This window comes from Gymnodraco acuticeps, unplaced genomic scaffold (genome assembly GCF_902827175.1).
Source record: "Gymnodraco acuticeps unplaced genomic scaffold, fGymAcu1.1, whole genome shotgun sequence".
Lineage (NCBI taxonomy): Eukaryota > Metazoa > Chordata > Actinopteri > Perciformes > Bathydraconidae > Gymnodraco > Gymnodraco acuticeps.
In genome coordinates, this window is record NW_022992160.1 from 2,820,678 (window position 1) to 2,838,509 (window position 17,832).

At 42.4% G+C, this 17,832-nt stretch overlaps 1 protein-coding gene across 2 annotated transcripts; it reads right to left on the reverse strand.

Annotated features, from left to right (window-relative positions):
• Positions 1 to 177: 177 nt before the first annotated feature.
• On the reverse strand, positions 178 to 14,852 carry LOC117538625 (gamma-aminobutyric acid receptor subunit rho-2-like). Of its 2 annotated transcripts, none has more exons than XM_034204490.1 (7): positions 14,782 to 14,852; positions 11,126 to 11,349; positions 10,899 to 10,981; positions 9,107 to 9,247; positions 1,919 to 2,071; positions 987 to 1,195; positions 178 to 900 (listed from the first exon to the last, which is right to left on the reverse strand). In XM_034204490.1, the coding sequence occupies exons 1-7, from the start codon at positions 14,782 to 14,784 to the stop codon at positions 592 to 594; spliced, it is 1,122 nt and encodes a 373-aa protein (XP_034060381.1). In that variant the 5' UTR covers positions 14,785 to 14,852; the 3' UTR covers positions 178 to 591. The 2 variants fall into 2 exon arrangements, with proteins under 2 accessions (XP_034060381.1, XP_034060382.1); XM_034204491.1 differs by lacking the exon at positions 14,782 to 14,852 and adding an exon at positions 11,532 to 11,571.
• Between the last annotated feature and the right edge of the window lie 2,980 nt (positions 14,853 to 17,832).

The following is a 17,832-nucleotide window of genomic DNA, read 5'->3' on the forward strand; positions in this document are numbered from 1 at the left end:
TTGATAAGTCAACAGAATTAACAACCCTTAAATCAGCGTGTTTCAAACATGATGATATCTGGTGGACAGCTCTAAAGATCTACATAAATCATAACAAAATGGAACAGACTTTCCTGCTTAAATCAACATATGTTCATGTGTACAGTTCACATTGCACAATTTGACACTGCTGACGTGTTGTCTCTGTAACAACTAACAACGATGTCCATTTTATTTCAAAGTACTCTACCATTATCATGACCATGGCAACAGTAATACAACATTTGTATTGGTTTATTTTGTATAACTGTCATTAGACCAGTCAAGGTGCAAACTTGTGCAACCAGCCCCCAAGGTATAATTAGTGTAAATATGAGTTGGGATGTAATTATGTAAAGGAAGAGAAGCTGTATGAGTGGTCCAGTTCAGCTGTAAACTATGAGTTGGAGATATTCACACCCAGAAGTCTCTGATGTTCTTAAGCTTCACTGCCAAACTAGTTGATCCACCTGAAAATGCAGAATGGAAACAACTGTATCCGTCTTCTAAAGTCAACGATGGGTTTCGTAGTGTTTTCTTTCGCTGCTATAGTTTAGGGTTAAATGCAGACACTCAGCAGTACACACACCAGTAGATCAGGTTAAATAGGATGTATGCGCCAGGGAAGATCATGCGAGAGGAAGTATCGATGGCGTGGGTGTTCTGCATAATCCGGAAGCCCTTCTTCTTCTTGGTCTCTGTAGGCTCGTTGTCCAGCGAGAGATGCACCATTATCCGCTCCGGTTTTTCCGATGCATCATCAGCCGCCATGGAGCCCCGTGTGTACCCTGCCAGACTGTTGGCGTCCGCCTCACTGTACGTTCCGTCCAGCATCATGGTCCTGCCGTGGGACATGCCACAGGTGCAGGGCAGGTTCTGAGACTGAGCAAAAGAGAGGAAAGAAATCAAGATTGATAAAGACTAATATGAATTTGAGACGTACAGCAATTCTGAAAAGGTCTCTGTACCTGTTCCCTGGCTTTTTCTCTGAGCTTACGGTCTTTACCGTCCCTCACCGTCGTCAGGTAGTTGACGGCAGCGTATTCAAGCACCGACAGGAAGACAAAGACGAAACTGACCCAGAGGTAAATGTCCACAGCTTTTATGTAGGACACCCTGGGCATGGAGGCGTTGACTCCAGTGATGATGGTGGACATGGTGAGCACCGTGGTTATACCTGAGGAACACAAAACATACAACTTCATGTGAACATTTGAAAAGCAAACCACAGACATTTCTTTGGGGTGCTGCGGCTTTCCTAGGGTGGCTACAGACCCCCCAGGTCTTTTTCTTGCACCACCTATAGTTCTCGAAAAGGAGGGGAAACACTAAAAACAGTCAAAACTAAAATATAGGAGGAGGAGGTTCCCAGACAAAGAATGGGAATCAGTGATTGGCTATCTCTATAAACATTGTCCATATGTAGAATCTGACCATAACAGGACAAGATTTTGGTATTGGAAGCATTCTGGTTACCGTTTGTAATCTCCAAGTAGTTTTGACCAATCAAAAGGAGTTTGGTTGCATTAAAGTGAACGACAATAGCAGAATAGTCAGAATAAATTGGCTGTGATGCTTCAGCTATCATCTAGCTAGCTAGGCTTTATCGTCGTAATATCGATAGTCTATGAGTTTTGAGATTGTGATTCACAGCTCAATCATGTTTGCGTCTTGACTCCAGCTCCATACTTAACGAGGAAATGAGAATGATATTGATCGTCTCAACTCAGGAAGACAGGAAATAAGTACATTTCCCAGAATGTTGAACTTTTCTTTCAGTTTGATTCCCTCACAGTTCTACTGTGCAAACTGGTCCATGCTCTCAGGTCACTGTGATGTGTGATGGACACAAATAATGTTTGAACAGGAAGGGTGGTTATTGTGTTGCATATCTTCTCACCTAATGAGACCCTGGCAGGGACGGCCCTGCGGTCGATCCAGAAGGACACCCAGGACAGCATGACCATCAGAGTGGCAGGAAAGTAGGTCTGCAGCAGGAAGAAGAAGATGTGGCGCCGCAGGGTGAAGTTGATGTACAGACGGTTGTACCAGCCTGGAGGAGAGAAGAAGTGAAATACAAATAAATGTAATGTCAGAGGGTAGAACAAAAAAATGGTTTACTAAAATTCCTCGATAAACACAGAGCCAGAGGTGACATTTCTAATCCACACAGGATGATAGAAATGTGTATGAGTTTATAAAACCAAACAAAATAACATCGTAATAGAAAAATATATCTGTATGACAGCAGGGCAGCACATCAAAGTAGCAAATGGAAGAATAAACAGGGAGGGGAGTAAAAGAAAAAATACAGAAATATCCCAATGGTGTATTTCACACCAGTGTGGAGTTCAATCAATGTTTATTTATATAGCCCAATATTATAATAATAATAATACATTTAATTTATATAGCGCTTCTCATCTGCCTAGACAAATCTCGAAGCGCTTATCATAAATGTTACATTTGTCTCAGTGGACTTCACAGTTTGTACAGCATATCAGTATGACACTATGAAACCCTCTGTCCTTAGACCAGTGGTTCTCAAACTTTTTCCGTCAGGCCCCGCCTTTGGAGAAAAAAAAAGTCGGGCCCCCCCCAACACAAATAGTCACGTAATGGGCCAAGTTAACATTTATTCACTTTGCTAGAACAGTGATAATAAAACAATGCTCCATAAGTCTGTGTGCTCAAAAACATACATACATAATACAATTGTGCAATCCCTTTGCTAGAACAATAAGTTATAATACTTTTCCACTTTGCAATCTGTGCAAAAAAATGAAAGAAAATGCTGATATTTGGCAGAAAAGTGTGTCTTATCATTAGTGGCTGCAATGAGCCTGCTTTGCACAGCACATTTCTTCAAAACGGGGTTGTAGGCCCAGAGATTTCTTTTGGGGGTGCTGTGGGGTAGCTTGACATTTCATAGAGGGTGCTCAAACATTTAGGGTTTCCCATTAATGTACCGGGCGCTACAGTGGAATTTTCTACTGCAACACTCCCCACGCATATACACAGTGTGACAGTTACAATGAAGGCTTGAGGCATATAGGTGTTGTGAAGTAAAAACTTCTTTGCAGCAATGTTGAGCCGACCATGAAATGAGGGAAACTGGATTCGCCTGTCAATACACTGATATTTATTGAGAGACAAACGGCCGGAGGATTAACAAAGCAACTCGCACTGTTCAATGCAAGCTGCCAAAATTAACTCTAAACACAAAAGACAGAAACATCTCTATATATCTTTTAAAGGAGGGGTCTAAACAGCCCGCCTTTCCCCTAATCGATTACAGATGAACAGACAAAGAAACTGTCTGAGCGGGCAGTAAACCCCCTCCCCCACACAGAAACTCATGTGAAGTTTCTCAGGTCAGCTAAGCATCAGACTAAAATATTCCTTTACAGGTGTAAGCAGGAGTAAAGTGCTATTTTTATAGGTGGTGTGTGCATAGGGGGGTCCGGGGGCAAGCTCCCCCGGGAAGATTTGTTTTTTAAATATTGAAGTTAAAAGCATCAATCTGGTGCACTTTGAGAGCAACATTAAGAGATCTATGGATACATCTCTCAACATCCATATGAAACAGAACTGTAAACAGATTTTCTATTTCTTTATGGATATTTTACAAATCATCCTTTTAAACTTTATTCTTTTTTTACTGTCATATAGTATTTGATACCTGTTTTTCATTTATTCTCTTATTTTTTTATAACTATAATGATCATATGAAGGTGTGCCTCGGAAATAATTGTTTACATTATTGGTGACCAAACCGTTTGAGAGCCACTGAGATAACTTAGACTAAAGTTAACTATCTAAACACTCAGAGAGTCCTTTAGTTCACTGAGTCTCTCAGTCTGACAGGAGAGGACTCTCCTCCACCTTGTTGTTGAAAAAAGTCCTTATATCCGTTAGCGTAGCTCGCTAGCACCAGAAGCTAACAACAACGATCTCCGGTACCGGTGTGCTCTCTCTTTCGCTCGCGCACACAAAATGGCTCGTTCCACACACACATAGCCAAGCTTGAATGAAACACAGAGACCCAGACGTAATAGTGCTGTACTGTATCATATTATTTTAGAATCAATAATTTGTCAAATTATGATTTTTTTGGTTTGGTTTATTTACACTCTGATGGAAACCAATAGAATCTAATATAGAGTTAAATGCAACAGTAAGGTTATTTATATCGTCGTCAACATGAATATTAAAGTCACCTACGATAATGACTTTATCTGTTTTAAGAACCAAAGTTGATCAAAACTCAGAGAATTCTGATAAGAATTCTGAATAAGGACCTGGTGCACGGTACACTGTAACAAATAAGATTGGCTGCAAAGTTTTCCAGGTCGGATGCGTAAGACTAAAAACAAGACTTTCAACGGGGGTATAATTTAATTTAAGTAAACTTGAGTCAAAGATTGCTACGTAGCGAGAAATGTCGAGGCTGCACATGTGTAGACTCCGTGGTCTTAAAATCCCCACAATGCTTTGCGCACGGACCAATTTCCCCTAATCTGTGGCCGAAAATGTAAGGCGGGGCCTCTCATATGACGCACACCTGCACACTTGCTCGCCTGTTCCACTCTTCGTTTTCCGAATGCCAGGAAGCAGTGGCGGCCGGCCCATAGGGGCGCCGCCCCACCTCTTCCCAAAAATATATAAAATTAAAAATATATATATTTAAAAAAAAATATTTACATATTTTTTTTTTTAAATATTTTTTTTTTTAATGAACAAGGTAAATATCATACAATTGGTATCAGTAAAATGTATAATCTACAATAAAATCTCGTTTAAAATGGTGTTACGATGTCTAAAGTTACTGATAAGTCACATGTTTCCTGCCTGGCCTTGCCCATGGCATTAGTTTATCATTACCGGGCGGAGCCCCCGAGCCAAACAGCAGCAACCAGCACGTTGCAAAAGTCTCAATAGTAAACTGTGCCGCCGAAACATAATTTCAGCCAATCAGCGCCGTCAAATATTTTGGTCACGAGGGCGCTCACGTTGGCGCCCACGTTGCTTACGTGCGTTGACGTGAGTTGTTTTTTAGACTCGTGAGTGACCAAGGTGACGCAGTATTTGGATGAGAATGGTGTGCAGGTGGAGTCGCCGGACCTCGGTCCGCACCCAATTCCGTGCAAGAGCTACTCTCCAATCCTTTCGAAAGGAGAAGTTTGGGAGATAAATTGATACTTAAAGACCTTCGACCGGACCAACCCGATTTGTATATATCACAGCAAGCTCGTGAAAAAGACAAAACGTATCAACGAGGCTTCTCACGTAGCTGGTACACCAGAAAGGCATGGCTAGCTGGATGCAAACAGGTAAATGCTATCTTTTGTTTCCCATGCTTGCTCTTCAAACAGCCGGGGACAGATACGATCTGTTCAGAAACGAGACAAAAGTTAAACAAGTACAAACCACAGACTGTCTGTGTACGAATACAGTCGCTGGTTTATTTATGTCTGTAGGCCGTTGTTGTGAGTGTGGATGGTCGGAGCATATATAACGTTAGCTTAGCCAAGCTCCATTCAGAAAACAAGCATTCTAAAAGGTTTTTCGCCTGCTGTCTGTCTGCAGACTTGTCAAAGCATTAATTCATGGTTTTTACTAACCGGTATCAGTATGTTGTTACGTCGGCATCATTTAGAAACGTGTATTACAATTTAATCACGGTAAAATATGTTCATTTTGTTGTAGTTGTAGCTCCCGAGCCAGCGCGTCTTGTTTGAATGATGCGAGTAAACACAGCTGGCAGCCGCGGTGAAACTCGAGCGACTAGAGCGATGCGATAGGAGCGTTTAGAGCGAAGCGAATATTCGCATCGCGTCCGGTCTGAATGCAGCATTAAAGCGAGCTCCGCGCTGCACTGGAAACGCGCCATTACATCACCAGAAGTCCTCATTTAAGGGGTCATTTCTCCCCAAAAAAATTTTTTTACTCACTATATCAACAGCCCCACCAAAAATATTTTCCACCAGCCGCCACTGCCAGGAAGGATTGTTGCCTCGCTTCTGAAGCAAGTGACTCGGAAGACGTGCTACCAAGCAAGCGTACTCAACATTGAGAAACACCCCCAGTCTCCCGGCTGCTCGGGAGTTGCCGGGGGACGGCTAGTAAGAGCTACCTCTTGCCGGTCTGTACCGACTAACATGGGCTTTACTGTAGCTGAGTTACTTTCTAAAATGCGGAGCCGGGCTTCTATGGCTATGATTCCCGCCTCCAACCTAGCAACTACTACATTTAACACATGCAGACCTATCGGTACCAGTAAAGTAGGTAGGGAAGTAACCAAACATGAGACAGTTAGAGCAGGAAATAGCACCCGAGGGTGGGGAAAGAGCCATGGCTAGCTATCAAGCTAAAGTAGCGACCGTTCGCAAACTCGAAAGGAGTGTAGGCAACTGTGGAGTTACAGTCGCTAAAAGAAGGAGAGTTGTGAGTGCTTAAGCTGTAGTAACGTGTGATTACAACGTCAGGCAGCTGCCTTGATCAAGAATTGTAAAACGATCGATTAAGTTAAGATAATATAAGCTATCAGCAGCAGAACCAACACACAGGATAGCCCGGAGGTGACAACAACAACAACAACCGGAAGTGACAACACGCTTCACGCAATAGTGAGGACCGCACAGAACCATTTCCCAGCTCTCCTGTGGGTTCAGTGCACATCTCACTGTTTGAGTAAAACCTCGGGCAAAGCCAAACAGTCAATTTCAGTGCCTTTACATAAAGCTGCACAACGTTTAGCTCAGGGAACAACTTTTATTTAATGTACTTATATAATAAATATCTGTTATTATTTTCAACCCGAACGGTACGTCCACACAGCAGCTTTTCAAAAATCTTGAAAATCTTGGAGCTGGGCGTGTCTGAAAGCTTGGGGATTTTGCGACCAACAACCAATCACATGAATCTCCCGCCCCCGACATACAAAGCAAAAAACCCCGGTTCTTCTCCACTATTTCTTTTAACATTTTGAACATTTATGAGATTAATGTCTATGGTGCTATTTTATGCTACATTCCATGCTGGCTAATGATACTGTCTATGCTTGCTAGCAACGAAGTAAACTAGCAACGAAGTAAACTAGCAACGAAGTAAACTGGATATAAAATCCCCAAACAAGCGAAAACCTACCAGTTTCACCCACTGTCTCTGCCACCTCCCTCCATGCCTGGTTCCTCCGGTTTGTATCCCGGTAAGTAAATAGGGACTGGTCATAAAGAACCGGGTGATTTGCTACCGCAATAACTAACTTCTCCTCCATTTTTGTGGAATATAGAAATGAACTGCGGGTCTGGTTCTCCCAGCTTGCACGCGGTTTGATTGGCTAGCGCTTGAACTGTCAGATTTGCATAAACGGATCTGATTGGCTGACGCTTCCAGCTCAGCCTCAAAAGTTGAACATTGTTCAACTTTGGAATCCTGAACATCCTGGAAATCCTGGAAATCTTCGCCTCGCCCCCCCACAATGCAGTTCGGCGACAAGCGAGGGAAAGTGACGTCATCCCCATTCAAAGTCAATGGGCGGAGACGCGCTGGAAGCGGTGGACAAATCGCCAAAAGCTGCTGTGTGTACGGGCCGTTAGTAGCACCGTGTTTCACCATGGTAACTGTTGTCAGTGTGTTCACGGGGTAACCAGGACAGTGCTTCTCTAAAGACGTTGCTGCTGAATATAAATATAATTATTTGTTTAAAACGACACTTAACTCAGCTAGGGTGGAGATAGGTTTTTTACTTCTTATTTGAACTAAAATAGGAATATGGAATGACATACAGTATATTTAATCAGCTTTTAAGACTTTGGTCAGACACCACATTATGTGCGCCATAATTGTCCTATCCCATTTCTCTTTAATATGCTGTTCCTTTCACAGCACACATTTTCACTTGTCATGGAAGTGCTGCTAATGGCATTAAGGATGGCTCCACTCTATTTAAGTGTCCTAGTGAGTGACACAGAAAAGGATCCTAAAACTCAGGCCTCTAAATGAACTATATCTTTCATTATTGTTATTATTTACACCTGGCATTTCCACATTTGTTGTCACACGGTGAAAATATGTATTTGTTGTTTTCCTTGCTCACTCAAAATAGAGAAGACTAGCAAGCTGAGTTAGACGGATAATCATCTAAGAAGTGAAGTGAGGACGCAATTTGGATTCAACACCATAGAGGGAAATATCGTGAGTAAGTTTGCTGCCTTTATCGTAAATATGTCTGAAAAATAGAAACACTTTAATTCAACAATACAGGCATTGTGGCTTCCTGCTTTGCCTTTGTCATTTATATTCTTTTCTTTTCTATCATGTATTTTGTTTTTGCTATGTTTGCAAAAGGTAATTTTCTTAAATGTTTTATGTGAGGGACTGCGGATGGAAATGAGCTCAAAGCTAAATCTGGCACTGTTACGCTTGATACATTTGAATGTTTTAAGTGTTCATTACTGTGCATTGTCCAAATAAACGATTAAATAAAATGCTCAATTTAAAAAAAATGTAAAGCCAAAAATCTGGAACATTGGAAATGCGAGGATTTAAAACATGAAAGAACAACTGATTATTCAAAATAGAGCCATCGTAATCATAGAGGAAGAAAAGTGAAGCACCACACCATCTGAGTCAGAGACAGAGAAGAGTTCAAGCAGATTGAAGATCTTCAAGTCCAAGTCAAGACCAAGTAATGTCATCACGAAAAGTTTGAAACGTGATAGCAGCACCATATATTAAAATATAAGGTAAAATGGTGAAAAAAACATGATATCATTGTATATATGTTTATAGAAATTAAATATTTGCAAAGAAACACTGGAAGTAAGTAAGACATGCAATTGACAGAGTGCACAAGACAGCAGGTGATATGAAAGCATGTTATGCTAAGTTCATGTCTTTTTCTTTTGCTCATCTTACTGAGGTTCAACTCCAATGCAGTTACTTCAGACTGTAATATAGGGGCCTGATGATCCTATCAGCAGTGAGCTGAAGGGCCCTACTAATTTCCCATGTGTTGACCAACTTTAGTTTGTTTAAGAATATGTAATAAAACACTCCACTCAGCATTATGTGGGCAGCGTACCTGTGCTGCTGTAGAAAGCCAGTCTGGAAGAGGTGTGGAACTTCTGGATGAGGAACTGAGACAGAGAGATCCTGTCGTCGGTGCTCAGAGACTCATCACCGCTCTTCCAGTACAGCATCAGGTCTTCATCTGTGTAAGCATCTGAAGGAGAGAGCAGGGATGTAAGTGTGGCCTGTACCGATAATAACGTTACCCCTGATACTTACCAAATGAATAGGCAGTTTGGCCTTGTGGATTTATTGTTTATCAGTGCATCTGTTTGTCTTTTCACTTTCCATTAGTGAACTTGATCTTTTTGAACCCTTTCAGACTTTTAATTCACCTCCCTACACTCCAATTATGTAGTGCCTCAACTGTGACATGTCTCCATGCTTTAATGTTCAAAAAGCTCTTTATTGTTCTCATACTGCCTGTGCTGCAGCACCTCTTTTCACCCTCTGTCTGAAACCAGAGCCCAGTCTGCTCTGATTGGTTAGCTGGCCGGCTCTGTTGTGATTGGTCAACCGCATAGAGATGTCCCGCCCCTTAGCCCAGGGATCACCAACTACATTTGTCCAAGGGCCAGAATGTATCCAATAGACACTTTCGCGGGCCAGCGATTTTTATATATAGCCCAGAATTTTGAAGTTGTTAATGGGGACGGGGGGCTAGTGGAACACGCTCAGGTACTGCGGAGCGCATAAAGCTTAGCAGAGTCTTCACATTAACGAAGGATCACTTCTAGGCTACTTTCCCGCAGCTGCTGCCTCTCTGTTGGACTCCGGTACTGCACATTACACACCAACGCCATAGTAACCCCCGTTGTGCGCGCCGGATGAGAATGTCTGTCGGGCCGGATGTCAGTTGATGGTCGCTGCCTTAGCCTTTCACGTACAGTGTGCTGGAGCTCTAGCCAATAGAACGCTAGTGTTCAACAGTGATGTCACTATGTTACTGACAAAGGAGTCCAACACAAATATTTTAGCATTTGCAGAACATTTACATTGCACACAAACCTACAGAACACACTAAGCAGGGGTGCCCGCAATTTTTCAGCTTGGGAGCTACTTTTAAAATGACCAAGTCAAAGTGATCTACCTATAGGGCCTGCCCAAAGTCATGTGGTGAGGCCCTGTGTGTCGCGAGGGGGGGGGGGGTGCTAGTGGACTGCGAGCACCGGAACCTCGAAGTGGCGGAGAAACTGTGGCACGCTTACACTTATTGTGCCGCATTTGCGCTTCAGATGAGGAGGTGAGGCCCCCCTTATACCCTTTCTTTAGTAGAAGTGTATACATTGGAAGGCTAACTAGGTAATCAGCTCGCCGGTGTTGTGAAGCTGACACGGTTGACCGTTAGTACGGCAATCAAGTGGCAAATGCCATAGTAAGGATGGATGATAGGCTAACTTTTTTTTCAAAGCCATGCCACCCATGCCAACATGCCACCCACACTACCTTCGCGATCTACGTATTGGGCACCCCTGCACTACAGGAACGGGAAACTCCAAAGAGCATTATAGGCCTCTTTAACTTAAAAAACCCAGCACAAACAACAAATTACAAATGATTTTACTAACAGAATTTGTTGCTTTTGGCCACAATAGTTGTTTAATGATAGTCTGAAATCAACATGCTGCTGGGGATGATGTTAATTACATCCATGACCGGCACCTACCTCCTACTGACAACAACAGGAATGAATAACAATTCAGTGATTTGACTCAATGTGGTGCTGATTGAGGCAACATGCTGCACATATTCTTTGGGCCCTTTATTTCCCACAGCAGTAGAGTGGAGTGTGTGTGAATGCTTACAGCTCTCCAGCTCCAGCGTGCATGTCTGCGAGTCCAAAGGGAAGCGACTGAAATCCATGTTGCACGCAGCAGTCACTGTGACCCTGGGGAAACAGCAGAGTGTTAACATCACCACCAGCTCTGGGCCGGCTCCAACAACGCTGCCAAGTGGCATTTAGTCAGTGTGAAACCGCCCTGTGATGGCAGATATGAGCGTGTGTGGGGGGGCTTCCTGCTGGTGTCCTCACCTCAGGCTGTACAGGACGTGACCGTCAGGGAACACCCGCAGCATGATGTTTTCAGTGGTGGTGTCGTGGATGAAGGACCTCTTGGAGTGGACGAAGAACACATCGGGCACCCAGATCTTCTTCACCAGGCGCCCGTCAAAGGTCATGCTCTTGTTGGTGGTGCTGGGGAAGGCAAGCCTCTCGTCCTTCCAGTAGTGCCTCAGATACAGGGTCATGGTGAAGTCCTGAGGCAGCGGGGGAGGGGCGACAAGCACAAACAGCCTCTGGATTAAGTTGCACTACAAGGACTCACTTGCTGGCCACCTCTGGTTTTTGAAATGACTCTGGGATTACACTGGCTGCTGGATTATATAGAATGCTTATGACTAAACACACACGGGTAAGAGAAGTGCCGAACATATGTTACCTAAGCTTCCATTGGCCCTAGATTACCCTTGTCTTCTCGCCTCCTTCCCCTGTTGCTATGCAAGCCGGAGTGACCCTGCCTCTGCACTACTCAGCGCCCCCCCCCCCCCCCCCCCCACACTCGGCTACAGAGATCATCCCCCATGCCACTCTCCTCATGGCATTACATAAGAGCAGATCCGTTTGGAATAATGGCTGCAGCCGCACATTGTACTCTTGGCACCCACCATACGGCACCTTGATGTTGCGTAAGATGAGTTCAGGGGCATGTCTGGAGCTCTGACTGAGTAATCACTGTAATGTGCTATACCTTCACTCATTTATTTATTTAATCGATTATTTGGCAGGGACAACGCACAGTAATGAACACTTAAAACATTCAAATGTGTCAAGCGTAACAGTGCCAGATTGAGCTTTGAGCTGTTTCAAAGTGTTGGGATTGAAGTGTTCTTGACCCCATATATATAACTGCCAGCAGATTAGCTCTATAAAACCACAATTTAATTATAATGTAGCTGAAAGCTGAATTTCATAATGCAAGACTATTGAAGCTTTGAAAGAAGAAATAATGATGTTTCTAAGAAATGAAAAGTTGAATGTATTAGCTGATGGAGTCACCGCAGGCTACACTCTCACTGCTACACTCTTGTTCTGCTGTAACCTGCAGGGTATCACCGCTATGTTTGCTAGCCTTTACAAATGTGTGTAGAAATGGCTGTGTAGCTCTCTACTTTTGCACTGTTTCAATACATTTCAGCAACTATAATAGTTTTCTTCTGTTGTGCATTATTTGAGCATCTATGATCTTACTGTATCATTACCACAAAACACAGAGTTATATACACCAGCAAAACCCACAGTACAGGCGAGTGGTATTTTCCCTTCTTGTCATCAAATACAATGCACAAACTCAAACCAACAATGTCCTGTATATAAAGCCGGAAATATCTTCCTACTCTGTGCTGTGACGCTTCATACAGAAACACATCAATGAGCCTCACTGCTGCACTCTGACATGTTCCTTTATTACCATGAACACACACTGAGTTTATTTTCACTCAATCTCACACACACTGCTCCTGTAGCTGAAAATAGTCTCCACAAACAGTTCTAGGCTTTGCGTATGCAGCCTTAGCGCATGTATAAATAACTGAATCAACAAAATAACATATGCATCAGTAATGGAATAAGGGTTATCAGTAATGAACCGTTAATACTAAGACTTATATTACTCAAACCCATCTGTGATTCGTTCTGAAATTCATTAAAAAACCTACAGTGGTCGTCAGGTGCAAACTCTTTACCACAAACACAAACTCTTCTTCAGGAGAAATGCGCTGCAATTTCAAAACGATGCAAATATGAAAACACAAATGTGCCAAATCACATGCAAATGAAGAAACATCTTCACCAAGTTGGCCAATTCTATGATCCCTGACCATCACTAAGCGCACCGGTACCAGCTGTGTGCGTCACTTTTTAGTGTCCCCGTTTCCATTGAGTTTCTAGCTGTGTTAGCAGTTTCATTTATGCAACATCTTTAGGAATTGCTGCACATGTTCCGTGAAGCTTGTGATTGTTTACTAAATGCTGCGCATGTGTTGGTGAAGACGTTTCTTTATTTGCATGCACCTGTCGGTCACCGTAGCAACCTGTGCCTTTATTTCATTGACAGTTTTGTAAGAGGGAGAAAGATAGGACGACACGTGGCAAAGTGTCCCGGGCTAGATTGGGACCCTGGGTCTCTGCATGGAGAGGGATCAGCATCACCTTCAACCCATCGGCCCACAGTGGGACTCTGTTATGAAACATGATCTAGTTGTTAGGGCTTTATCGTTCATTAGGGATAAGACAAAGATAGGACCCTTACACTTAATAGTTGTCTCTTAAAAAGTGTACACAAATGAGTTTCTGATGTTATATTTGTAAATCTCCTGTCAGATAGCTAGAATTCATTCTTAGTGTTTAGTTAGTTTAGCTAATCCTCCACTATATGATACAAAATTGTTGTCATTCAAACTTTTTTAGGTAGATATAGACATTTACAAATTGTAGATACAACTTTGTATCCAGGCGATCATCCTTCCTACCTTGCCACAGCCCCTTCCTCCTGATGGATTACTTTAAATGCTAGTAGTCAGCTGTTTTAGGTATACTGAGCTAGCAAACATTTAAACAACTTCTTAAACTAATCCCTGCTTGAAACCGTTGCATTACATTTGCAATACTCCACCAATCCAGATGAAATAGCTCGTTTTTAGTGAGTCCTATTAACATCGATATGCTTTGAACGCGTTTCCCTCCCAATAAAACAGCCAAGAGTGTTTGCTGCGTAACTGTTAAGCATCCTGCAGCTTTGTGATATGACATAATGTCATTAAGGGCTGCCGTCATCTGGAATCATTCATTTTTACCCCCCCCTGTTCCAAAACAATTAAATACACACTGGGATTCAAATGAAATGTAATCCTTGGCTGTCCTTGGAAACGGGAGCTTACACAACATCAGGACAGCAGTTCAGATCCAATTTATGGTTGCAGGACAGAAGGTCTCTTTAATTACATTAATCAACATTCAGTCTGGGTTTGAGCAAAATAAACAATTCCTACCATTGAGCTTTCATAATCTAATTCTGATTATCCAACTGAAAACAACATCTGAATGACTCAAAGTTCATCTGTCAGTACAAAGCAGAGAAGCCTTCTGATGCAGTGTCAGAACACAGATAACCGCAGAAAACTTTAAATATAGGAATCATCTATATTCCGGCTCTGATCTTCAGTCACAAACTGGGACTGAGAAGGGTGGTCCTACAATCTGAGTCACTGTGTCTCATGTGTCCATCCTCACGCTGCTAATGGAGAACGTTCCTGCTCATTAGCCTCCGTGTCTGAGTGGAGCTGCCCCATGTGTTGGAGCAGTAGGAGCTCCATTGTTGAAGTCAGCAACTTTACTGAATCTGTCCCAGATTAACTGCTACATGCGCTACCAGAGACATCATCCGCTGGGATAGTAGCAGTAATAATGACATCATATTTTGTACATCCTGTATAATCTCCTTACTTTGAGGTTTCTGTTGGTCTTTGCGTCTAAAACAGAATGAGTAATTCTGTAGTTTAACATCCAAACTCAATGTATATTCCAATAAGTGTCTGCAGATTTCAATTATTTTTGCAGATTACATCTAATCCATTTCCCCCATAATCTTACTGTGTGTACCATATGGCGTTCAACACATTTAAGCCACTTACCATGTCCACCTCTGATATGCTGTCCAAGCTCTCCACCTGGACATCCACTCCAACAGGGACAGCTGGACCTGCAGAGGAACACCACACAGATTACAGTTTCTGACCATAAAGAGTGCCTCAGACACATTGAAACATACAAACAACGTGTGGAATTGGATCCAAGACTTGAAGAATAAGAAGAACCTAAAAGTACAGGAGTGTATAATTAAGCAATCATACACGAGAGCGCCGAGGTCCGTACGCCTGTACTGGAGCAGTGGCGTAGCCAGGAATTATTGTGTGGGTGGGCCTGGAGAAATGTAGGTGGGCCAGGGGGAGACATATTAAGCGTGGGGTCTGAGCTGAAACTTCATTAATGATTTTTTAATGCACTAATAGAACATAAGCATACATTAGCAGTGAAAAGAAAAAACATAGGCACGGCGGCCTCAGAATGTGAGTAAAACTGACATCCACATAGGGATGGGTATCGTTAAGGCTTTAACGGTACTACTACTTTTATCGATAGCACTTATGCTTATGCTCCAGGTTCAGTACCAACCACATCATAAAGTACGCGGACGATACAACAGTGGTGGGACTCATCAGGGACAACAACGAACAGGCCTACAGGGAGGAGGTGCTCTGTTCTCCCTGCTGCCCTCCGGCAAGAGGTTCCGCAACATTAAGAGCAGAACAGCCAGATTCTGCAATAGCTTTTTCCCCCAAGCCATCAGACTGCTGAACAGCAAGTAGACCAGTAACATAAAGATTACATTACGCTGTGTAAAGAGCACATATTTGTTATATAGTATGTCTATTTTATTTATATGTATAGTAAGTCTTTATATTTTAAACGCACACTTTATCTTTAATTTTATCAGCACCACGTCACTATTATTTATTTATATGTACAATTTTAGCAAGTTTTTACATTGTCCTGTTCCTGTAAGCCAGTACAGCGATATTTCGTGTTAATAGTACACTTTGTGTCTTGTTGAAATGACAATAAAGTATGTCTGTCTTATCGATCCGGTCCTTTAACATTACTCTTATCGGTTCTTTTGGAGAAAAAAATAAAGTAAACTAACTAAACAAATTGTGAACAAAACTAACATTGCTTTTTATTTAAATTAAATACATAATATTTCACATCAAAAGAAACAACAATGTTTTAACAAATCGTATTAAATAATGTGATGACTGAACTGTAAACAGAATAGCTGAAACTTTAACAAACTAAATAACTCAGTTACCTCTAATCATTAACCCATGTTTGTATCATGTAGTTAACTCCGTGTGTTGCTGCTAGCATACATAACACCTGACGTGGAAACGTTACTCGTGGATGGGGCTACAGAGCTGCTAGAAAGACGGTCGAGACAGGTATAGTTTAACCACACCTCGGAGCGCGTTCTCTCCGTCATCTCCTCCGTGTGTGTGTGTGTGTGTGTGTGTGTGTGTGTGTGTGTGTGTGTGTGTGTGTGTGTGTGTGTGTGTGTGTGTGTGTGTGTGTGTGTGTGTGTGTGTTGCTGCATGTAGCAACTGCGTGTGTGTAAACTGCCCCGCCCCCTCGCACACAGACTGGGGAGAGATCTCTTGTCTATGTCTGGACCGCTGTGTAAAAAGGAGGGTTTCTGCCCCATTACTTCTCCGCTGCTTTCGTGTTCCAGTTTGAATTGCTTTTCAGCCCAACGGTATACTGTTTTTCTCAGACGCGGAGGGATACTGACTTGTTGTGAAAAGTAATTTACAATTCTACCCGTGGTATACGCTCATTATATCACGGCTAAGAACCAATCAGATTGCTTGATTTGACTTGTCCGTTTTATAATGATATATAAACAATGTTTTTAAAATCTTAAAGAGGCCCTAGTATGCTCTTTGGGGTTTCCCTTTCCTACATGTATGATATACGTTTTTCTGAATGTAAATGGTCTGCAAAGGCTAACATCCCTGTGTTCCCTCCAGAGGGAGTTTCTCTCCCAGTTTCTCTTCTCCTCTTGTGTCTGAACTGACACTCTGAGGAAGAACAGAAATGAGATGTTATTGGATTTGAGTAGAGAAATGATTTCACACACACATAACAAGATGGAATATACTGCTAAGCCATAAATAATTACTCTAATCATTTCTTTAAAAAAAAAATGTCATTAAACAGAACACAATATTCTCATAGCTGTTCATATCTGATTGAGAGGATTATTGAAGTGCCCAGTTTGGGATTTACATTTAGATGGAAGAGTGTACTAGTACCCTTCTCATCAATAGCAAAACAAATTCACACAGCCTTCTGCCCCTGGTGTATTAAAGGCACATTGACCGCTGTAATACTGTTAATCTGAGCAGCGTGAGGGGGCCAGCCTTACGTAACCGGTGGCAAAGCTGCTACCTGGGATGAAGGATATCAGCTCATGTCCGCTTCCAGCTGTCGGCAGAGTGTCCTCCCTACTCTTACTCACACCATATGCCACACATCACGTGCCAGATCCAGCAGAGCCTGAGCTCCTGACATGTTGCCTCATGGGAGAGAAAAGGAGACACCTGCTAAGAGGGGGGGCCAGCGGGGCACTGGGGGCCACAAGGGGGGCCACAGGCAGAACCCATTCTGCGCGGATCTCAAGACACAGAAGAGGGGAAAAAAGGACTCTCCAGAAGAGGGATGTAGCCAAAGACGGCAAAGGTACACATATCCTTCACTCAAGTAGAAGTACAGATACTCATGTTTAAAAATGCTCTGGTAAAAGTTGAAGTACTGACTAAACTTCTTGAGTAAAATTACAGAAGTATGGGCTTTGAAATGTACTTAAGTAAAAAGTAGCCAAGCCAAGAGTCAAGCTAGTAACTGGACCTCACTTTATATTAATAGAACATTAAAAAGCTTCTATTTCAAATTGTTATTGTCATATAAACAAATAATCAATTGTTTTTTCTGTATAACATTATGGTGAAATAGGCGTGCGATGATAATAATGATGTTTTGAAAATGTATAAAGGACAGGTATTTGTGAAAAAAAAATTGAGGAGTAAAAGTAAAAAGTTAATAAATATTAAAAATAAATAGTGGAGTAA

Excerpts from the sequence above, each read along its gene's own strand:
- LOC117538625 (XM_034204490.1), bottom strand. Across the intron at positions 9,248-10,898 it reads CACGCTGGAGCTGGAGAGCT|ATGCTTACACAGATGAAGAC; the intron begins GTAAGCATTCAC and ends TCTCTCCTTCAG. Across the intron at positions 901-986 it reads GAGAAAAAGCCAGGGAACAG|TCTCAGAACCTGCCCTGCAC; the intron begins GTACAGAGACCT and ends TCTTTTGCTCAG.